Source organism: Gouania willdenowi, chromosome 11, assembly GCF_900634775.1.
Source record: "Gouania willdenowi chromosome 11, fGouWil2.1, whole genome shotgun sequence".
In the NCBI taxonomy this organism is placed as follows: domain Eukaryota; kingdom Metazoa; phylum Chordata; class Actinopteri; order Blenniiformes; family Gobiesocidae; genus Gouania; species Gouania willdenowi.
In genome coordinates, this window is record NC_041054.1 from 13,601,847 (window position 1) to 13,625,929 (window position 24,083).

The 24,083-nt window shown below is 37.4% G+C and overlaps 1 protein-coding gene across 1 annotated transcript; it reads left to right on the top strand.

The window, feature by feature from the left end:
• Positions 1 to 1,485: 1,485 nt before the first annotated feature.
• galnt12 (UDP-N-acetyl-alpha-D-galactosamine:polypeptide N-acetylgalactosaminyltransferase 12) lies at positions 1,486 to 18,422 on the top strand. Its single transcript, XM_028461633.1, has 11 exons — positions 1,486 to 1,625; positions 1,729 to 2,376; positions 3,995 to 4,164; positions 5,475 to 5,664; positions 5,772 to 5,957; positions 6,908 to 7,025; positions 8,440 to 8,616; positions 11,378 to 11,509; positions 13,246 to 13,359; positions 15,054 to 15,209; positions 15,996 to 18,422. Exons 2-11 carry the CDS (start codon positions 2,018 to 2,020, stop codon positions 16,131 to 16,133), a joined length of 1,740 nt encoding a protein of 579 aa, XP_028317434.1. The 5' UTR covers positions 1,486 to 1,625; positions 1,729 to 2,017; the 3' UTR covers positions 16,134 to 18,422.
• Positions 18,423 to 24,083: the final 5,661 nt, after the last annotated feature.

Below are 24,083 nucleotides of genomic sequence, written 5' to 3' on the forward strand. Positions count from 1 at the left end.
ATTCACATATCAAACGATTATAGTACATATTTTGAGAATGAGTCATTTATAAAATGTTTTAATTGAATGTATTCATTTTCCAGAGGCCATCCTCCAATTCACCACCTCAGCTTTTTTTTTTTTTTAAAGTAGTAGTAGTAAGTATGAAAGTATGCCCAGAGTTAAAATCAAATAAAAGCATGGGTATTATTCCAAAAGCTATTTCCTTGGGTCCACCCACTCTTTAAACATAGAAAGTGTCTATTTGGACAACCACTGTTGCTATTGGTACGTTTGCTGAAGTACACTACGTAGTGTCGTAGGGTTAGGGTTAGGTTTAGTCTTAGTCACGTGACCTAAACTGGCCAATGAGCGGCGCTGCGTACGAATGGAATGTCGGTATATTGATACGGCAACCTTACAGATAGCCACTGCTTTAAATATATTGTATTGTATTGTGAACTTTGTATATCACCCCTAGTTTACTGCTTTATTATATACATATATATATATTAGACAAGTTTAGTGTTGATCCAGAAAATAATATAAACATGCAATTTTCTAAGCTACACTGACCATGTACAATAGAATCATAAAAACTGGATATCTGAGCATTCATTCATTCATTCGTTCATTCTTTCGTTCGTTCATGAGGACAATCCATCTCAGAGCCAACGTGCAGAGATTTAAAATCACTGCTTTCAGATTCACAAATGCATTTGGATTTTGGTTAAAATTTGGATTTAAAAAAAAAGAAATTTGCAAATACGAATATAGAATTACAAATTCTATTCGTATAAGTCATTGAAGCAGAAAGTTTTAGAAAGAGTCTAGAGATACGTTAAATGTAGCCACAGCCCCTGGGTCTATGGGTGCAACCAATGATGACGTTGCCGGACTTTTTCCGGACCTTTTCTACCTAACTGTAATGTGCCTTTATTTTCACTGTGTCAGGATGGCCTAGTGGTCTAACGTGCCTGACTCAAGGTTTCTTTCTTCTGCTGAAATAAGTTTGAATTCCACTTAGTGATATATACATTTTTTCATTTTAACATATTCAACACGGCAAATTCCACCTTTAAAAATACACATACAACAAAAAATAAACATTTTAGGGTAGGTAAAAAATAACTATGAGCTAAAATACAACTGACGGAACTTTAAGTCACGTGATGCACCTATCACGGGACCTAAACTGGCCAATGAGGGGCGCTGCGTATGCATAGAGTGTGAGTCTATTGATACGTGTAACGTATGCATCCATAGGGCCAAAGTTTTATTCCAGAATCAGCTGCTCAATGGAGAGCAATAAAGCTGCTGTGGTTAATGAATATGAGGGGCCTGGTCCAGAGGTTTTTCAACATCATAAGGGGAAAAAAAAAGTCCCGTGATCCACAGATAAGAAGAATAATAAAAGCTTTCTGGTGTTTATTGTTATGTGCGGTGTTCCACATCGCGTGCTCTGACTTTTATTTTGACATTCCTGAACAGGAAGCTAAGATGCCAGCGCTGTTAAAAAGCAAACTTTCTTCCTCTTAAACTTTGTGTATACTGTTTCTTTTGTGCTCGTGTTTTTTTTTTATTTTATTTTTTTTAGGAAAGCTGACATTGTTGAGCAGTCAGTTCAAGCCGAGCTTTGGGACGAGGTGACGTGACACTATTTGAACCTTTCAACAGCGAATTTACACGAAAAGTGAATGTTCAACGCTTAATTTACGGTTGACTCGGATTTGTGTTTGTCTCTTTCAGGTTAGGGACGCTGACTAATCCCAGTGGTAACTAGTGGGTGGTTTTAATCCGTGTTTGGTGAGACTTGAGATGACTGTGCAGTTGTGGGATTAAAGGGTTTCCCCACTGAAAGAGCAGCAGCTGCAGCTGAAGCTGAAGCTGACACCCTGAGGAAAAAAACCAAAAAAAAAACCTAGGTTTACTATGCAGGAGACACCCAGTGAGATGCTGCTGAAACCAGTGCTCCCACTGGCTTTGAGAGAGCACCAGTAACAACAACCCTACATACACTCCTTAAGAAAGCGACACTATGGCAGCATGCGGAAGGAGGAACCGACCCAGGTCCATTTTCTTCCTACTGGGGGCCACTTTGGCGGCGTATCTGCTCTTTTTCAGACACAGCTCGGAGGAAGTGAGGGCCACGACCCGACAGGAGGCCCCCAGGGAGGTGGAGGTGCAGGTGAGGGATGAAGACCTGAAGAAGCCGGTGTGCGAGAAGCCTCCACTGGATGTCAATGCTTTAGGAGAGCTGGGCAGAGCTGTCAAACTGAACCTGGATGGCGATGAGAAGAGGAAAGAGCAGCAGAGCATTAAAGAGCACCAGATCAACATTTATGTCAGTGACAGAGTGTCTCTACACAGGAGACTACCAGAGAAGTGGAACCCACTGTAAGTACCAGCACAAAATGTCACATTTATACTAACTGGCACTAGTCAAGGTACAAACATGTTGATAAAATCGCGATTTTTGTGTGTGCTGATTTTAAATCGATTTTTTTTTTTTTTTTTTTTTTTGCACTTTATTTTCCTCATACTTATCAGGTCAGTGTGTTCAGTGACATAGAGGACATCTACATTTTTTCATATGATCTGTTCAAATCAGTGTTCAAACTGACACAATAGGAAACATTTTTATTTATTTTTGTGCATCGTCAGTAACTCAGGGTAATTTATCCATTATATTCTCAGTTATTCACAGTGGTTACAATGCTTTCAATGTGATGCAATGGTTCCTTATTGCACTTTATTTTAGGATGGCACTGTGTAAAACTGCATTTTCTTTTTTTCAGTGAAAATGTGCAAAAACACTAATAATAAATAGGATGTTTTGAAGCAAATAGTTTTGACTCAATTTGTCCTCTGAATGATCAATATATTCTGATGAACATATACAGCAAATTGATTTTTCATCTCCGTTTAATTTTGACATTAACTGGGTAGAATATCTCAATATATCGTGATATTGTGATTATATTGTATCGTGATGCAACATCCTTGCCAATACTCAGCCCTATTGGTAATCAAGGAGTGAAATCAATGAGGGTCGCTACGTACGGATGGAATGTCGGTATATTGACACGGCAACCGTACGGATAGCCACTGCCTATTTTTAAAGGTGGAATTTGCCGTATTAAATATGTTAAAATGAAAAAAATACATTTGTCAAATGTGGGATTCAAACCCACGGCAGCAGAAGGAAGAATCCTTGACTCAGGCGCCTTAGACCACTTGGCCATCCTGGCACGGTGATAACACGAGCACATTATGCTTATGTAGAAAAGGTCCAGCAACGTCATCTTTCGTACAGATAGACTGCCGGTATATTGATACGTATTACGTACTAGGAGACATTACCAACCCCCCCCCCCCCCCCAAAAAAAAACAACGCTCTTTCGATAATATCACAAAAAAATTCTAACTAATATTACTATTTTTTACAATACATATTCAGTATATATTTTACACAAGTTTTATATATACAGTTTATACAAGAGATGTCCCGATACAACTTTGTCACTTCCGATGCGATACGATATGACAGCCTTACGTATTGGCTGATGCCGATATCGAGCCGATATCGGCACAAATCATACATACTTTTATTACTTATTTTGTAGTGAGAAATGTTATAAAAGGCTTGACTATTAAAAATAAATGAATAATTTATTATAATCCAATGGATTACATATAATTAACTTTTTAGAATAAGAATATTCTAGGATTGAATAAAAGAAATAAAAAAATTAATTAGAAGATATTGAGAAAATAAATCAAAAAAAAAAAAAAAAAAAATATATATATATATATATATATATATAGTTGGCAGTATGTGAGAAACATTGATACAATTTTGAAGAATGCAACGTTTCTGTGATTTTTTTTTTTTTTTTTTTTTTCCCCAGTTGCTTCTCTAACCACTCTCGACTTAAAACTTTAAAAAAACCACTTCGCCTTATGTCCGTATCTTGACCTGTAACCTAACCAGCTGACTGTCCTCACATTTCAGCTGCAAAGAACTCAAGTACGACTACAGGTCGCTGCCCACGACCTCTGTGGTCATCGCCTTCTACAACGAAGCCTGGTCCACGCTGCTGAGGACCGTGCACAGCGTGCTGGAGACGTCCCCTGACATCCTGCTGAAGGAGGTGGTGCTGGTGGACGACTACAGTGATAAAGGTGCAGGAAAGACGTTGGCAGCGTAATAACCGGCGACGTGCATGGCAGGATGCGGCGCAGGTGGCAGGCAGACAGATACAGGAAGTTGGAGGAGGGAGCATAGGCAGTCAAACATAGGTGTAGTCACCAAACAAGTTCACATACTTTCACATTAATCTTTTAAAACAAGAGAATTAATTTCAAATGTTAAACCTCTTCTTTATGGTATCATTAACCTGCTGTTTTGTCAGAAAACTAAACAAAGGCATTAATTATGGGTTAATTTTTAAGTTAATAGGAGCAGGATCTTTTAAGTACACAAGCAGGTCCTTTAGTAATTTGAGACACGTTTTAGGGAGCGGCTACTTAAATGCTTTGGATAGCAACCTTATAAATTAAGCAACACTGCCTCTCCCTCTGCGCTAACAAAGGTTACGCTGGGTGTTGAACATTTAAGAAATAATTAAAAGTAAATGCATGAAGTGGCACGGTGGATTGTTTTCTTCCTGAAGAAGTTAATGGTTCAATCTCAGGTTCTTCTTTGCCATTGGTGTCAATTGAATCCCACATTTTTTCAAATGCTGTAAAAAAAAAAAAAAAAATTGAAATATTATACATTAATATTTATAAAAAAAACAATCAAAGATTTATTTCATTATAAAATTTAAATAAATCAGGTCAAATCATGCTGCTTTTCCTATTATTACCAATTTGTTCCTATCATTTCTTTAACGCTCAATTCATTCTTTTCAGTTTCAGTCTAACGAAAAAATTTCAAACATAAATCACAATTTAAAAATGTATAACAAGACTGAAAAATGCTTATATGCCCAACATACCGTAAATCATTACATTCAAGTTACCTTTCTCAAATGATACACAAAAAAGAAATGCAAGCATTCAACAAAGTACATTTGAGTTGCCTTTTTAAAATAATACAAAGAAAATAATTAAAAAATATATATTTTGTACATTTACCAAAGAACAGTTTTTTTTATACTCTTACAAACATATTTCTACTGCTTTACATAACTATCTAAATAATATTGTGGCATTATCTTTTAGAAAATGAATAGTGTCACTCATTTTTTTTTTACTTCTTTATCAAAGTTATTCCACAATTTAACCCCTAGAACAGACAAACATCTTCGTTTTAGTTCCATTCTTGCCTGTGTTACAATAAACATAAATTCATCTCTTAAGCTGTATTTGCTGCTCTGTAGATAAAAGTGTTTTCACCTGTTTTTGTACATTTGTGAAATAAATAACTACAATTTTTTTTTTTTCAAACTTAATCTTTCATTCGCTTACTTTTGATAAATGTCTTTAAGGCCATTTGAAGAAGCCATTGGAGAACTACATCTCAGGTTTGAGGAAAGTTCGTCTGATTCGTGCCACAAAGAGGGAGGGGCTTGTGCGTGCTCGTTTGCTCGGGGCGTCTATAACCACCGGGGACGTGCTGACCTTCCTGGATTGTCACTGCGAGTGCCACGAAGGCTGGTTAGAACCGTTACTCAACAGGTAAGCCAATTATTTAGGAGAGAAGATTTTAGATTACCATCCAGTCATCTTTAAAGTTTATGTTCATTAAAACTGTGAACTGGTTTCTTCTTTTTTCCCTCAACAAGAATTAAAGAGGATCCTAAGGCCGTTGTTTGTCCTGTCATTGATGTCATTCATTGGGACACCTTAGAGTACATGGGCAACCCTGGAGAACCTCAGATCGGGGGCTTTGACTGGCGGTTGGTCTTCATCTGGAACTCTGTCCCAGAGTCGGAGCAGAAACGCCGCCGCTCTCCCACTGATGTCATCAGGTGCGTTTGTTAATTATTAGATCATTGTCGTCCTCGCTGCTTGTGCAACCAAAGCTTAAAGAGTAAACTAAACCCCCAAACCAGTTTTTTTCTGCTGAAAAACAAAATTATTTGGTATGAAGTGTTGCTGATTGATTCTTGTCCAACCTTTGACATTTTACTGAAAGTGTTTCAATTTGGCACATTTTTTTGTAATCATGTAGAGTGACTGCCCTCTATGGGCTTAAACGTTGCTATTACACTTAATTTAATGTATTTATTGGCTGAGATTGCAGGTTTGTGACGCTTTGGCTGAGGCAACAAGTAACAAAGTACAAATACATTGTTACTGTACGTTACTTGAGTATTCATTTTTTTGGTGACTTTTTACTTTTACTCCCTACTTTTTAAAAGTAGGGAGTACTTTCTCCTCCTTACGTTTTGAAAATGAGTTGGTTACATTTAAGACCTTCGAAGATGACATCACGTCATAAAAAGACGCAAACCAACAACTGCGAATCTGGAGGAGACCAAACAATGGAATGTCTTTATTCCAGATAAAAATGTGAACCTCAGAGTTGTTCTGGGTTTGATTGGGTTCATTATTTATAATGAGTGCTAAATTCTCCAGGTGTTCATAAAGGGTAACAGATTAAATTTATTTCCATGTACCAGTTCTTAACAATGTTAAACTCAAAGCTGCTCTTTTTTTTTTTAACTTCTACTTTTGAGTACTGAAGATTTGTACTTTTGCCACCTCTGCGTTTTGGTGGCTTCTTGTGTCGCTAACCACCACCGTTGGCCCCGCCCCTTCTATAAAAACTAGCACATGTAATTAGCATAGCATAGATCAAGCTTCAATCAAGGCATTTTTTGAATTTTCAGCATAGGGCCACGCTAGCCAAAATATCAGGGTTTAGTTACTCTTATAAGACTTTTTTTCATCATTTGTTTTGTGCTCTGGCCTTCAGGTCTCCTACTATGGCAGGTGGTCTGTTTGCTGTCAGTAAGAAGTACTTTGAATATCTGGGAACGTATGACACAGGGATGGAGGTGTGGGGAGGAGAGAACCTGGAATTCTCCTTCAGGGTAAGAAACAGCGTTATGGCCTTTACACTGAGGCTCAATAATCTGTTCATTTTAAAGTGTGAACCCTTTAGTCGTGTGTTTGTAAATGTTCTCAGTCATCCAGGTCATGTTGTTTTAAGGTTTGCCTAAAAATGTTTCACCTCCCATTCAAGAAGCTTCTTCAGTTCTGAAGCGGACAGAGAGTTACTGTGTGTAGTGGATTAGCCTTGATGAACCTATTGAGTAGACCATTAGCATAGTATAGGGTCCCTGGTATTAGTTGGCTCAGGTAGGTCTGCTGAGTCGTCCGGGGAGTGAAGAGATGATTGAATTATAGATATTAGAGAGATGCGTCTCAACCTTCTTTCTCTGCTCTAAGATGGCTATTTACTGTTTAGCTACATAATGGATAGAAAGTTGTTATATACTTATTTTTATAATAAAAATGCACATCAACCTGTTGGTTTTTTTTAATTTTTTTTCATGGCATGCCGCTATTAGGGATTTAGGGATTGTCTGATCCGAGGGCGACAATATGAGAATACCAATGTGAAGGTTAATACAGGGAACAATCAAGGGTTATGTCTGTTTTTGTTTTGTGTATTTTTGTTGTGCTTTTGTTTATTTTTTGTGTATTTGCGTATGCTTTGTAATAAGTTAGATATTTTTTCCTTTGTGTATTTTTGGTGTCATTTTGTACTTTTACTTTGTCGGCTGCATAAAATGAAACCAAGGGCCACAGGTTGCTTGTGTCTGGTTTAAACTATGAGGTCTTATCCTAACCGTGTTGTTAGATAGCCTCTGGTAATGCCAAAATATTAGGAGGAAAACAGAAAATAATAATGAAAAAAGTTGCTTGTAAACTTCCAAAATAAAATGATTTGACTTTTGCCAGAAAAAAAAAAAAAAAGAATTGAGGAAGTTGGGAACATTGTTGTGGAAAACTGGATCTGTTTTTGTGATTCATTAATTTTTCCACATTATGTTTAACTATAAGTCAAATGTTTGAGTCCAGTTTTCCACCACTTGGTTAGTATTTTATTTAGTTGTAATTTTAATTTGTTGTCAAAACTTTATTTTGTCGACTAAATAATTTAAAGAAATAGTCGACTAAAATATAAAGCTTAAGATTAATTTACCATTGATTAACTTCATATAGGACAGTATTTATGCTTATAAATAAACAGACAGAATTGATCATGTGTGTAAGATCACGAGTTCTGATTGGATTTCATCCCATGTGGCAATTATATTTTTGTTTTAATTAGTTGATGAAAATATCATATTTTGATATAGTTTTTAACATGCCATTGAATTTTTCATTTTTTTTTTAATTAGTCGTAGTCTAGATTTTGTCACTTAAAACAAATGTAGTCGACAAAACGAACACTAGTCTAACCAAAGACCTTGTTGTGCGGTTGGTGTTTTCTCTCAGATTTGGCAGTGCGGGGGTTCTCTGGAGATCCATCCCTGCTCCCACGTGGGTCATGTGTTCCCTAAAAGAGCCCCTTACGCCCGATCCAAAGCGTTGGCAAACAGTGTGAGAGCTGCCGAGGTCTGGTTGGATGATTACAGGCGGATCTACTACCACCGAAACCCACACGCCAAACTGGTAAGTTTGCACGGATGGCTCGTAACCAACTCAACCAAAGATCTTCACCCTCATTGAATGACATGTGGGATATCTGAGCAGTAGGTAGGTGTGTGTGTGTGTGTGTGTGAACGACAGTGTAGTAGCTCTTTAAATAGAGATGATCTTGGCTCCTACGTAGGAAGAAGCTGCATCAACAAGTCAGGCGATGCACCTAAGCATGATCGCACTCAAACGATCATTGTATTTTCAACAACCTCCTCTATAGATTTATGTTTTTTCCTGTGTCGCTTCATGGAATAAATGGTTATTTTCTAACCAACAACGCTGTTATTCAAACCGTCCCTGAGCAAGAACATCAGAGTCTTTTAACTTTCAACATCCATTGCCCAGCAATCCATGTCAGAGATTAGATTCAAGTCTGTCAAAGCATTAAAATTAAAGAAACATATTATTCTATCTATTTTTTTGATATTAGGTTTGAAACAGAAATAATAGATTAATAGGTTGTGGAACAGTTTGTGTTGAATTAAAAAAAAAAAAAAAAAATCTGAATTTAAAGCAATTTAAACATAAATACATCAAGTTTATCTTCTCGAAGCATAAGCGTTAAATTGGGAAAAAATGTAAATAAGTGTGTATATACTGTACTTGTGTATGTGTGGACAGATGTATGTATAGTGAATTGTATAATTACATAGATGTGTGTGTATTATAAGAAGATTATATGTGTAGTGCTAGATATTACTAGGGTTAGGATCATATACAGTAAGTTAATACTTCCTCCTGCTACAGGGTTTACGAGCAGTGTTTTGTAACCATTTGTTCTCTCTTTGCTTAATTTGATTTATTATGATTATTTTTTTTTTCATTGTGGTAGATGCACTGATGTTGTGTTCATGTTCAAAATGAAAACAATAAATTTCTGCGTAAATAAATAAAATGTGTTGTCAGCTAATCATAATGTAATAATAATAAAATAGACATTTTCTCTTCCTTATCAGCGACAGTATGTGACAGTGGGGCTCGCCTGCCTTCTTTGTCCTGAGCCTCCAATGTCCCACATATTATCCCACAACAAACAAGCGGCTGCTCAGTGACTTTTTCCCCATGACAACAGGAAGTGAAGGCTCCTGCTAATTAGAGCTGTGTTTGGGCAAACTACCAGCAACCATCATCCTGCTGTTCCCCTCTGCAGTTTTTTTTTTTCCAGCGTGGAAGATGCAGCGAGCATATGCTCCCTCTCATAAATCAAGCGTCTGCAGCGGTCGTCACTCAACTCTAGCTTATTATCTCAGTGCTCAGTGTGTGTATACATGCACGAGTTCCATAAACGCCAACTATTTACATTGATACGGACAGGTGTAAAACACACAGCCAGTTCCTGTTGTTCTGTTTAAGTAGAGCATGTGCTTGATCCATAAAGTCTATTTGTTTGAGGGTGTGTTCATTTTTGAAGCGTGTTTAACTGTGTGATGAAAAGAGCCAACCACAGCTGGCGCTACTGTTTGACTATTTGACCCGCCACAAACCTGTGTCCGAATAGTCCCTGGCTACGTCTGAATTGTCCCTCCTATCTCCTTTCCTATCCACTGTTCTTTAACCCACGGAAGTGTTTAAGTGGATTATTACGTCACCTAGTAAAAGTGCGTCTGATCGTCAAAAACAAATGTGATCATCTTTTCCTAACTCCTCTCCTAACACCTTTCCCCGTGACATCATCCACAGGGTTATGGAAAAGTGGCTAGGAAAGGATAGGAGGGACTATTCGGACGCAGCCCCGATCTTCTTTCCTATCCACTTTTCCTTAACTCCCGGAACTGTTTAAGTGGCGGCCATGACAAGGAGTGTTTCAGTTCTCTAAAAGCTAAGGAAAGGAGGCTAATGCTTCCTTCATAACCTTCTTTAGCCTAGGAAACACTGATGCAGCATTGTCTAGTCTCCTTTAACAAAGGAGACCTGATAATGCTGCCCCACAATTCTTTGGTGCAACAACATTTAAAGGGACACGATTATCCAAGCGTTCACGAAGACTGAAAAGGGACGCATATCATGTAAATTACCAATGCAATAATATGCATTATAAATGATCTCAAACCTACATCTTATGACATGTAAGCCATATTATCAGATTATAAGTGACATAAAACAACACTTTTAGCCACAATATTTTATATTTAATATATTTCATTCACCTAGGAATGCTCTGTGTAGTTGTACATTTGTAATCCTACAACGTTATGTAGGCCTATATCTTGCATAAATGTAACAATTTTATAAAATCAAACTTATTTTGGATAAATGTTGATTTCTGAGTGGAGGTTGTGTGCGCAACCATTCTCAATGTGATATTATTTTAGTGTCACTTTTGTTCCTGGTAGCCTCTTTTCCTTTGATTTACATTCAAACCTTATGATATTTGAGATTATATCAGCAGAAAGTGTTATAAATGAGCTTTTAGTAGTCCCATTTTCTCAAATTAGTAGGTTTTTTTTTCATCACAGTAGATGTCACTAACCTTCACCGCCATTGTATTACGTCACCTAGTGGAAGTGCGTCTGATTGTCAAAACAGCGTGATGGCCTTTCCCTAACTCCTTTAGGAAGTCTCCTCACACCTTTTTTTTAACCCCTTGACGTCCTCTATTGGGTTAAGGAAAAGTGGATAGGAAAGGAGATAGAAGGGACTATTCAGACGCAGCTCTAAAGTCCTACAAATGATTATGAACTTCAGATACAAGTGTTTGATGCTCAACTTGTATCTTTGTGGTGTTTGCTTTCAGGAAGCGTTTGGAGACGTGTCGGAGAGAAGGATGCTCAGAGAAAAGCTGGGCTGTAAGGACTTCCAGTGGTATCTAGACAATATTTACCACAATATTTACATCCCACGGGATCGGCCCGGCATGTTTGGAATGGTGAGAGCCGTCTCTACTGTTTAACTTTTAACGAGAATTATTAGCAACCATCTCATGAAAACAAATGTTGCTCCCTTTGATCTGTGCAGTGAAGACGAGACTTAGATTATATGAGAGGAAAGAGGGTTTTCCTTTAGGGTTAAGCTTTGAGCTTTAGTGATTGGAAACCACTTATAGGAATTGAAACCTCACTAAAAACAGATATATTTCTCCCACAGGACATACACAGCTACTCATTTGCAGTGTTGTGCAGTTAAAAAAAAAAAAAAAGAAAATAAATATATATATATTTCAGAGATTAGTTCCTGGTTTTTCAACCTTGGGGGTCAGGTTCTCATGCCTGGAGATGAAATGGGGTTTCCTGAAATGTTTGGTAAATAAAAATTATTACTGATTAGAAATATACGCAATCTTAAACAACTGTATTCTATAGTTTCACTTTGTAAAATATAAATCTAGTTAATAATTCTAATAATACTAGAATATTTGCATTTCCAGAAGAAAATGCAAGTGAGGATACAGGTGCTGGCCTGCATCTCACTGCATTAGTTAGCATTAGCTAGTATTAGCATTAACTAACATTAGCTAGCATTAGTCTAGCATTAGCACCAACAAAGCATTAGCATTCACCTAGCAACAGCAAAAGCCTAGCATTAGCATTCATCTATAAATAGCATTAGATTAGCATTAGCATTCGCCGAGCAATAGCATTAGCCTAGCATTAATATTCACTTATCAATAGCATTAGCCTAGCATTAACATTCACCTAGCAATAGCGTTAGCCTTTCATTAGCATTCACCTATCAATAGCATTAGCCTAACAATAGCTTTTGCCAAGCAATAGCTTTTGCCTAGCAATAGCATTAGCATTTCATTAGCATTCGCCTAACATTAGCATTCGCTTAGCATTCATCTATCTATCTACTTTTGATATTTGTCAAAATTGTACAAACGGTGTAGGAGGTGTTAATGCAGACAGAAGAAAAAACAGATGACAATAGTGAGGATGCCTCCTGCATCTTCACTAATAATGCAGTTAAAAAAATCTCTGAGCTGGCACAAGTACTGGCTACTTTGTACTTGTAATACGGTAACAAACATGATCAAAAAGTAATTTTAGAAAAAATGTCTTCAGGGTCGTGATCCAAAAAAAGGTTGGGAACCTCTGGATGAGGTTAAAGTTTAAGATTTTACTGAAACACATCACAGGAAGTCTGAATAGTATGGACAAGTAATTAAAAAGAGATGCCCAGACACACTTAATGCTAAAGCTTGACCTGCTTCATTAGATTTATTTGCACACAGATATTTCCCACCACCTCAACCCCCATTCTCCAAGGAGACGTAATTTAATCCTGATTCTTAGGTGCTGATTGGATTTATATTGCGATTCTGATTTCACAAGTATTGTGACTTTGCAGTGACCATTATCACGATTTTTTTTTTCTCATCTAACCATTAGTTGAATCCTACACTCCTAGAAATATGTCACGGTTCCAAAAAACAACGCACATCACATTCAGTCATTCACTGATTTATTATTATTTCAACCGAAAGAAATAACGAAATGAAACATGTACAAAACAACAAATTTGTACAGAACTTTTTGAAGTTGGTCAACTGATACTGTCAATGTTCATCAAGCTAGTGCTTGGGAGTGTCCAGGTTTTTCTGTAGGAACAGCAGCTGCTACATTCTTATTTTTTTAAATTTATTTATTTCTCTTCTTTTGTTAGCTGAAGAACCGAGGCAGGACCAACTACTGTTTTGACTACAACCCTCCAGATGAACATAACACAATGGGCCAAAGAGTGATTCTCTACATGTGCCATGGCATGGGCCAGAACCAGGTGAGGGATCTCAGATGGGTCTCGATTTCTGTGAAAATCTTGCCTCAAAACCTCCTGCGAAAAGTGAACTTCATTAATAGAAATTTCATTAACGGGTATGTGGAGTGAGTTTAAATTGCAAGCTTCATCAAAAATAATATATAATACTAGAAGGTTTACATTTTTCAGTTACAATTATGTTTTCAATTACGATTACGGTGATCAGCATTTTTTTCCAATTACAATTATTGTTTATCATTTTAAAGTTGATTATAATTACTAAAGTTCTATTACAATTAATCACAGTTGATGTAATAAAACTTTACTTTCCTTTTATGTTAGCTTCCTGTTAGGAAGGAAGCATTGAGCCTCCTTTCCTTAGCTTTTAGAGAACTGAAACACTCCTTGTCATGGCCGCCACTTAAACAGTTCCGGGAGTTAAGGAAAAGTGGATAGGAAAGAAGATCGGGACTGCGTCCGAATAGTCCCTCCTATCCTTTCCTAGCCACTTTTCCATAACCCTGTGGATGACATCACGGGGAAAGGTGTTAGGAGAGGAGTTAGGAAAAGATGATCACGTTTGTTTTTGACGATCAGACGCACTTTTACTAGGTGACGTAAACTTAAACACTCCTCTAACATCCCCATCTCCTGTGTTCTGGAAAGATTTGTGCTTAAACTCATCAGGTCACTGTGGGCTTGTTTGTTCTACACTATGTTTCTCATGTATATACATGTATTATTGACCTTGTTGATAGAAAAGAAAGGGGATTCTCTTCCTGACTTTCCTCTGTGCTTGTGGGTAATCTGCAAAACTTTGCATTGTCATTACACAAGCCCTTTTTGAACGTACACTTTAAACTTTGTAGAGAGGGTTGGGATCAATTACAATTCTCTCTTTAATTTTCCATTGTTTAATTACAACTCAGTGATGATTACACTGACCAGCATTTTCTTTAATTACAATGATTATTTTTCAACTGAAAGTCAATTACAATTACCTTCTCAAGTCCAATTACAATTAATCACAATTATTGAGCCTTCATTTAATAAGCCCATAAAACATAAGCTTTCTCTTGTGTTTGCTTTCTGTTTGCTTTCTGTTAGCATCTCTTATGACGGGTCAGTTTGACCCATGTCTTAAATCAGCTGTAAAATACACAAAGAAATATTATCTATTACACAATTAGATTTTTATTTCTTGGTTACCTTGTTAGGCTTCCTTATCAATGAAAATATTGGTATTTTTATGTCTGTATACCCCCCATTTTTCTTTTTTTTTTTTTTTTTTTTAAAGAATGCCAAAATTATCTTCAAGAAAACTGACAGTTAGTGGGGAAAATTGATATGAAACTTTTATTTTAATAATGTTATAAGACATAGAACTGTAACATGGTTCCCCAGTTTTGCATTTAATTGGATTGTAAATGACAGTTTTTATGGAATTTACATACCAACTACAAAGTCAATTATCTGAAATGAATTGCAATCGCATTACAATTACAACAGCAACATGTTTTTTCCAATTATCATTACATTACATCATAATTGTAATTAATTACCAATTTCGCGATTACAATTATAATTGACCCCAACTTTTTTTTTCTCCCATAGCTGAATTCAGGTTGAAAAAGCAAAACCCATGAACATTTGCATCTGCTAAACTAAAATAAACCCAGATCAGGTGTGTAACCAAGATGTGCGTGTGTCTGCAGTTTTTTGAGTTCTCTGCAGATGGTGAGATTTCCTACAACACGAGGCAACCTGCTGGGTGTGTTGCGGGAGACAGCATCAGCACCTACCTGACGGTTCAGGAGTGCAAAAAACGAGGCGATCCTGTACCTGCAGATCAGAGATTCATCCTTCGCAAGGTATGGTGCAACTACACACTTTTTTTGATGAGCAAAAGTTAGGTTTAGTCCCTATTACTGTTTTACAGAAAATCTTTATGTTGGACATAGCATCTTTTTTTTTTTTTTTTTTTTTTTTTTTTTTTTTTTTTTTTTAGCATCTTAAGAAGTTAAAAGATTATTCTATTTATTATTTAAGAAATAATAGTACAATTAGGACTTTGTATAGTCAAAACACATCTAAAGCAATATGAATCACCTCATGATGGTCGACGCCCATGTCAGCTTGCACGAAAAAGCACTCGACAAACAAGTGTTGCAAAGACTAAGCTACCAATGGGAGTGCAGATGCAAATGAGCTCAAATATGTACATCACCCCGTACCAAATAAACATATTCATTATTAAGTGTACAAAGTAGTGTGTAAACCAAAGTAATGCATGGAGTTATTTGATAAGAATATTAAAAAGTACGGTAATTAGGGATGTTTTTTTCCAGTACGAGTACTTGCCAATACCGAGTGCTGACACAAGAACCTAACCTATTGATGCAAATACAAATGCTTGGATTATTATTTGTTAATCATTTTAACTTTTAATCTAATATTTAATTAAAATATTGCACACCTTAGAATTGATAAACCTTAGAGTGTTTCCACACAATGGTTATTCACAATAAAACTGCTTCGTTGATGAATCATATAGAGTTGGTTTCAGGCTGTAATACAACACAAAAACAACACTTTTTAATCATTAAAAATAGCCCCGATTCTTTTGTTTGGTGTTTAACAAAAATATTTGTTCACAGGATGGGACCTTATTCCACGTCATGACACAGAAGTGCGTTGAAGCCATCGACAATACAGACAATGGGAAACCGGCACCGTCACTCCAGCCCTGCTCTGAAAGTTTGCGCCAACAGTGGTTCTTTGAAGAGCGATTGTAACGATGTAAAGCAACAAGATATGGGAAGCTTTGTTTCATTTAAAGTATGCCAGAAGCTTCAGAGCAATGCAAATGGATGTTAAAACTGATTAAAATTGATATTTGCCTTTAACTTAAAGGGTCGAAGAGAGAATGTGAGAGGCTTCAGATCAGAAATGATACTTGAAGATTCATTTCTTTGTAAATGCACTCAGATTAATTTCTTTGTCATGGAAATGCTGGGGAATGATGGCTAATTTGCACAATTACTCATGTTGGCGTTATTCTTGGTACAATAGGAACTCAGCTCACTTGTTGTAGTGATGGTTGCCTTAAAGCATAAAAATTCACCTCGAAGTCCAAACTGCTTTTTTCATCTATCGGCAGGTTTGTTCACCACTCATCTGATAGTCAGCGTTGCAGTGATTTCATTCTGCTCAGTTTGATCTTGTCCTGCAGAGGGGGCCAGCGCTCCTCGCTGCGTCTGTTATTCTGGCTGTTTGGCTTTCAGAGAAACCTTCAGATAAATTATTGATAAGCTTGTCTGGGTGTTAGAAGTACTTCCTGCTCCTTCATACTAGTTGCTTTTATAAAAGCCATATACTTCATGTAGTGCCTTTACTTAAACTCCAGTCCAGTTTATTTTAAAGAATATATATATATATATATATTGTTTAAGAAAAATCTTATTTAACATGGATTTTTTTTCACCCATAGCAACAGTTTTCAAACAGTGTTACTGAAATCACAGACTTTAACTCCAACTTTGCAGGGTGGGGGTGTTCCATTTGCTAAGGGACCCAACGAGCTCAGGGTGTTTCCGTCTCATTCTGGGAATTTGCTGCAGTAGACTTTATTTTTTTCTGTTTACAAGCTGTTACGCAACCTGGTTTTTTTTTTTTTTTTCCAACCGAGTCGAATCATTGACTTTTCTCCCTGATTGACCTGATAATAGTTTGTTTTCATAACGTCCCACCGATTTGACAATTTCACTTCAGGATTATTTTCTCGACTGGTGATAAAAGATGTGCATACCAGGTCTGACATTTCTTCTCATTGGGCAACATCCAAAAGAAAGTGTTTATTCTCTTGCTGAATGTTCTATTATTTCTATCCCATCATAAGGAAGAAACCAAGGCACCACTGTGTCTGTTTGGGAGAAATCTTTTTTACAGAGTATGTTTTTTTAACGTTCAGTACAGTGATAGATTCTTGCCAAACTGGAGCTATGAGGTCTTGTGCTGAGACCAAGGGAAACACAACAGAGGAGTGAACAGTTGTTGATTTCTCCAGAGTCCCGGGTTGCCAGGTGGCTCTGTGATTCATTCTCTGCTCTTCTCCCAGTGCTTTATCACCTTCTGTCGCTTCCTATGTGCATGGAAGGTGTGCGGTGGGGGACTTTTCTTTGGACGTCTGCCAGCTCAGACGTGCACTTTTTAAGTCGCGTGTTGGACTTTTGATTTGTGAATGGGAAATCATCAAGAATGCAGTTCTCATGAGCAGAAGCTGATAACAGAACAGACGGAATGAAGCTATTTGTGACCTGCGGCTGCAGCCCATCAGTCTCAGAGGTGAAGGAACAACTGGGCTGAGATAAGATGGTTAGAAAGTTTAGATAAAGGGAAACACTTTGTGCCCACTGGAGTCAAGTCTGTCCTTCCATTTTGTCAGATTACCTACTTGATGCCATGTTGTTGTCCACATTGAACATTCTACTGGCTTGGAGGTTAAACTGGACCAGAAGCATATAACTGGGTTGCCTGGGTTCTTCTCAGCAGAGTTTAAAGGCTTTTTGTTTGGATTATGAAAGGCAAAACATTGTTGTAACAATGTGAGGTAATGGGTGAAATGGACCATATGTCTAGTAGGAAGATTACAGGGAGCTTGACAAGCAGCGGGTGGAGGTGGGAGGGATAAGTGGGTTGATTGTATACACTGGTGGTAGTTGTGTTGAGCCTTAATACTAGAGTTGGCTTTGAAAACAAGACTGTAGGCAGCTGGAACGTTAAGTCAACATTCTGTTTACCTCATGTCCATTGTCTTTATATGTTCTATCCTGACTCAAAAAACTTTTGTACTTTTGCTTCTCTTTTGAGGTTGTTGGTCTTTTTGTTTCATATTTAGCATACCTTGCAATGTGAACTCATTGGCCTGCAGTGGGTGCTTCCAATCCCATTGGCCCATCATCTTTATTCCGTTGGACTCTCTTCTCCCCTATTTTTTACAGGAAAGTAAATTTCACCAATGTTGGAGTTTAATTTCTTCTCTATTGGCCTTAAATTGTTAATAATAATAAAAAAAATTGATGTCAGTGTTTTTGTTTTTTTATTGGTGTGGACTAAAAACATAATCTGACATGAATGTTCTCAACAAACGTGACTCTACTGTAGTTGTTTATTCTGTCATCACCTGAAGGAATCAGGGTAATGTGAGTGGAGAGGGTGAATCACAAGGAGGGGGCTTTTGTCAACCGTTTCTGATTATGTTGATTACCATGTGATGGGTACGTGAGGGTGAAATGCTGGGCCGGAGACGGATCCCCCTCCGTTTCCACTGACAATCTGATTATGCTCTGCTGTTTTTTTTTTCCAGTAGCTACAGTGTGTGTTCTGGCTAAAGCCTTGAAGATTGAATTGCACACTTGAATTTAGAAGCAGAAAACTTCGATCTTATAGCATTGTTAAAGAAAAAAAGATTTTATTATCAGTGGTGGTTGATTCTACTTGATTTTAAACAGGTAAAGAACTGCAGCAGTCTGTAATGCACAGCATTAATTAACATTAAAATGTGTTTACAAGTCATTCAGTAGAGTTGTTGCGTCATTTTTCTGGATGCAACATATACAGTAATGCAAAACATGGCTCCCAGTGGAACAGGTCTTTGGAGTTGCACAGGCTGCAGTTGTTAGGGAGCACAGACGCACACAAACATACTTCAATCAGAGGCCATTTCCACTCTACATGTCGTCTTGGTTTATCTGATCCCCAATACCCACAACAGCTCCCGAGCCATCGGTCAGTGGCTGATGGTGGCAAACTGTTGATGATATCCTTTTTCAGAAGGAACTAAAGACCCTGAAAAAAACATTAGATAAAAAGAAGTACATTTCATATCCGTCGTCAACGTCTGGCATCAAATCATCAGGCAATCAAATTGTACAATTTACAGTATTGTCATTAACAAAAAAATTAATAAGTTCATGCATAAATAACAAAATCTTAACTTTTACAAATAAAATCATCAGTGCAATGAAAAATTAAATTTTGTTAATGCAAAAATACAAAGCGAAAGAGGAAATGAATACCCTTCCTCAAAATGAGGAAGAAAACTTACATTAACACTTAAAAACATGAAATGATTAAGCATTAGCATTATAGCGCTTACCTAAAGGAGCTTGAGTCAAAGGGATACTCAATCCAATTGACAAAGAGCTCAACTGAAGGACTGTTAAATGCAGGGTCAATTACATTTTTCAATTACAATGGAGTTTTCAATTATCCATGTTCTATTACAATGTTATTGTATTTTTACCCATTGGGTTTGCAGTGGGCTGCCAATTATAGGCACCCGGGGAGCAGTTGGATTGGAGTTAAGGGAAATGCTCAACATCCCACAATGATGGCCTGGGTGAGATTCGAACCGATGACCCTCCGATGACAAACCCACTTCATTAACTTTTAGTCATATAGCGTTGTGATGATTGTATGCATTTTATTGTGTATGATGTCCTTTTAGCATCGTTATTTTTATATTTTAGTGCATTTATTATCATACCTTATGTAAAAGCCCAACTATATACTCTTTGTACAGAACATCAGTTACATTCATACTATTGTTACTCAGTAAAATAGTTTTGTCCCTATTAAAAAAAATTATATATATATATAACCGTATATCCTAACTCTTACCACCTGTATGAGTGTGAAAATTCACTGACGGGTAGTGAGAAAACTTTTATTATTAAACATATTCTATTAATTGTTAGCTACCTACATGTAAGCCATAGACCTGTTTTGCGTTAAATTAAATTAGTTTTTAGTTAATTTCCATGGCAATTGCAATTACAAAGTCACTTATCTGAATTAAATTACGATTACAACGGCGACAGATTTTTCCAATTATGATTACGATTATAATTACGCCATAATTGTTATTCATTATCAACTACGCAATTATAATTGTAATTGATCCCAACCTGGTTATATGTAAACTTCACTAGCAGGAATAAAAAGTGATTAAGCCTCACATGCAATAAATAGCACTTTAAACATGAGGTTGACATGATTGACAAAGTATGACGTAGTAATGCACGGATCTGTAGTAAGGTGGCTCATACTCGTACACCCACCTGTATATTCATTACCTGATTTCCATTTCCTGCTGAGTGTAAGGTTAAAATCTGTCCATTGTAATATTGCTGGTTTTCGTAGTAATGTCATAAAGTTTAAGGAACTGGAGGACACGTAACTAAGCACTAAGATGCCGTTTTGCAAACGCTAGCTCACCATAGACTCTAGTTCAGGGGTCGCCAACATTTCTGAAACTGTGAGCTACTTCAAAGCTAGTGAATAATCCGAAGAGCTACCGCCGGTTTGATATACATGTTTTAAATACTAAATTTTCACGATTTGACTTTAATTAAAGGGTAAAGATAATAAGGAAAACTCGCAGTAACTGTTTCCCATATGCAACACTTTTCTCTGTTAATTTCATGCAATTGTTTCATTTTTAATCTAAGTAATTGTAAAACATGTAACATTTGTACAATTTAGGAATTTTGTAATATTTTATAATTTAATACAAACACTTTTCAAGTGCAGTAATATGTAACTTTACTAAGGCTCTGACCTCATCTATCACCTGTATTTATCTTTGTGACTTTAAAGCCTGGCAACAAAATCAGATTTTGGACAAAGCTCATTGGTTCCCAGTGCTCCTGTTACAACAGGCCTGAGGGCACCTACTGTGGTCCCTGCGGGCACCATCTTGGTGACCCCTGCTCTAGTTATTACATTGAACAACTTCCCAGTAAAGCCCCTTCCTAAAAGCCTTTCATTAGAAAGCTCACTTTGGTGCAAGATCAAGCCTTTCCAATCCATATCAGTAAAACCAACCAATACAGCATCAAAGGCTGAATACTTGTCGCTTGTTTTGCTGAAATCACTTCCCAGTAAAGTTGGACCTCACCATGCGCGCAATTAAAGAATGGCGTTTAGGCTACCGTTGAGAATTCCCCCACACTTAAAGGCCTTCTTTTCCTTTTGTTCTGTCAGCTCTAGATCCAGTTCGAACACACAGTTTGCCCACATTTCAACAGCTTGTCACAAACCTCTCAAACAGAAGTGTTGAATGTAGGAACATGTAAGAGGGATTGTGGATTATTTCTCTCACAGTTTTTTCGATTACTGTCACAGTCGGAGAGAATCAGAGTTAGAGAAGCACAGCTCTGGTAATGAGATCAAAGAAGGGCTCCTTGATAATGACTCAGGTGTTACCGACTCGCTGCACGGATGATTGGGACCACAGGCAAATACAATCAGATGGTTTCTGATCATAATCAGGTAGTTGATTTTTTTAGAGTTTTTATTCCCTCTGGCAGGATTGAAGAGTAGGTGGATTTTATAAAACCGACTATATGCAAAAAGCAATATGAGCTTCTCTGTGTCTTAGGTTTGAGTGAGATCTTTACAAAGCAGGTTTTTATCATTGGCGTGAGTTATTCAAGGCAACGAAAACATGATTGTCAGTTACTTAACTTTGTATTTGGCACCGTAAAAATGGCTATTTATGCGAGTAGAAAGAAAACAAGTTCTGATGAACTTCGGCTAGGCCCCAAAATGTTTCCGCACCGAATAGCACGTACCACATTCCCAAAAATTCAGTCAAATTACTCGGTTCCAGTGAGTAAAACAAATGAAATTGTGCGACGTACAATGGCAATCTGCGTTGAATTGCCTTTGAAACAATACATCACACGACTATGTTCATATAAATTTAAAAATTACTAAAAAAGAGGGTGGGTCCCCAGTCCCCCATCCCACCCCCCCTTTCAAAAAGGTATTCGAGAGGCTCTTGACATCCAATCATGAAATATCCATGTCAAATTACAGCCTGATTCAACGAGCATTAACGTAGGAGTAGTCTTTTAAAAAATGGGGCTCCCGGGGGCCCCCTGGCACCCCCCGTGGCGAAGTAATGGGCCCCATTCATATATTGCTATGTGTCAATGATTCAGTACCACCAACTGTCGCAAAAACTGACTCACAGACAAATGAGAAAACTACTTTAATGGAAATTGCAAAAAAAAAGGGCCCCTCGAGCCCCTAATCGAATTGTGTGAGACATAATCGTAATCTACGTTGAATTACCTTTGACACGATTTATCACGACTGTGCCCATAAATTTGGAAATTACCGGAAATGGGGCGAGGGGGGGGTGGATCTCTGAGCCCCATTTTAGAAAAAAAAAAAAAAAAAAAAGGACTCCAAGCGTCTTATTATATTCATTCATAGAGTGTTCATACCAAATTGCATTCCGATCTAACAAAAACTAACGAAGGAGTAGTCATTTGAAAAATGGGGTCCCCCTGGCACCCCCGTGACACATACGGGGTAATGGGCCCCAATTATATATTGGTATGTGCCAATGATTGGGTACCACCAACCATCGTAATATTTGACTCTAAAATAAATGAGAAATCGACTTTTGTTTTTTTTTTTCTTTAGGGGCCTCAAATCGAAAATGGTGCTCCGAGCATCGATGCGTACACATCCATAGATTATAGCTACCAAATTTCAGCCTGATCTGTTCACAAATACCAGAGGAGTTGTGATTTTAACTAGTGTAAACAACAACAACAACAACAACAACAACAACAACAACAACAACAACAACAACAACAACAACAACAACAACAACAACAACAACAACAACAACAACAACAACAACAACAACAACAACAACAACAACAACAACAACAACAACAACAACAACAACAACAACAACAACAACAACGAGAGTGGCGTTTTGAGTCTGGTAGCCTGGTGTCATGTACTGAGCGAGCATCGTACTGAGATTGTATATGTGCAAATATGCGCATGCACGCACATGCGCACTACCGGAAAATGAATTTTTGCCAAAAAATAATAATTTTTGTTTTCAAAGTGAACGGACACGTGTTTTATTTGTTTATTGGGTTAGGTTAATTTAGGTTAGGTTAGGGTTATAATCTCAGTACGGAGGTAAACTCAGTACGTGACACCGGCCTAAAATTAGGAGATGCGGTGGATATGGATGCTAAACCAATGATGGTGAAGATGATCAGGGCCAGGTTTGTGATGGATTTCAGCTTCTTCAGAGCAGTTTCAAGCAGTGTGGACACATAATGGTCTGCTCTGTGTAAAATAACCTATTGGTGTTTGGAGGTTTATTGAAACTATTGACTATTTTCATTTGTTTTTGCACAGTTTCTCAATAAATGTTTGGTTACAAATGAAAAAAACATCTTTCTTATTATTGTTCTTCTTGTTTACCTGTCTACTGCTATGGAGAACAATACTGGCAATTGTGTCATCGGAACGAGCTGCATGTTCGTGATTATTTCTAATATTTTGTACTCTTGAAATCATTTACACACATTTCATCCATCTATCCATCCATTGTAACCTCTTCTACATCTGCATCAGGGCCTGTCCTACAGCACATACTGCATCTTCTCACTGCTACCAGGCCCGGTAGCACGAGAGCAGCTTAGCATAAATCAGATTTTGTGTGATATTTATGGTGACACTGCAGATGATTCTAATCAGGAGCATTTTCATGGTAAATGAAAGGAGAACAACCAGTCACAGTCTATGTCACACTTGTCTATGAGGCTTGTCCCCCCTCCCCCCCAATTCAAAGGAGCTGGTGCAGCCAAGAAATAAGGCGAGAAATGAGAAAATAAAGTTTTTTTGTCCCCGATTCATCAAAA

Coding starts and splice junctions, on each gene's coding strand:
- galnt12 (XM_028461633.1), top strand. CDS start 2,018: ATGGCAGCATGCGGAAGGAGGAACCGACCCAGGTCCATTTTCTTCCTA. Junction 8,617..11,377: donor GAAACCCACACGCCAAACTG/GTAAGTTTGCAC, acceptor GTTTGCTTTCAG/GAAGCGTTTGGAGACGTGTC. Junction 11,510..13,245: donor GGCCCGGCATGTTTGGAATG/GTGAGAGCCGTC, acceptor TTCTTTTGTTAG/CTGAAGAACCGAGGCAGGAC.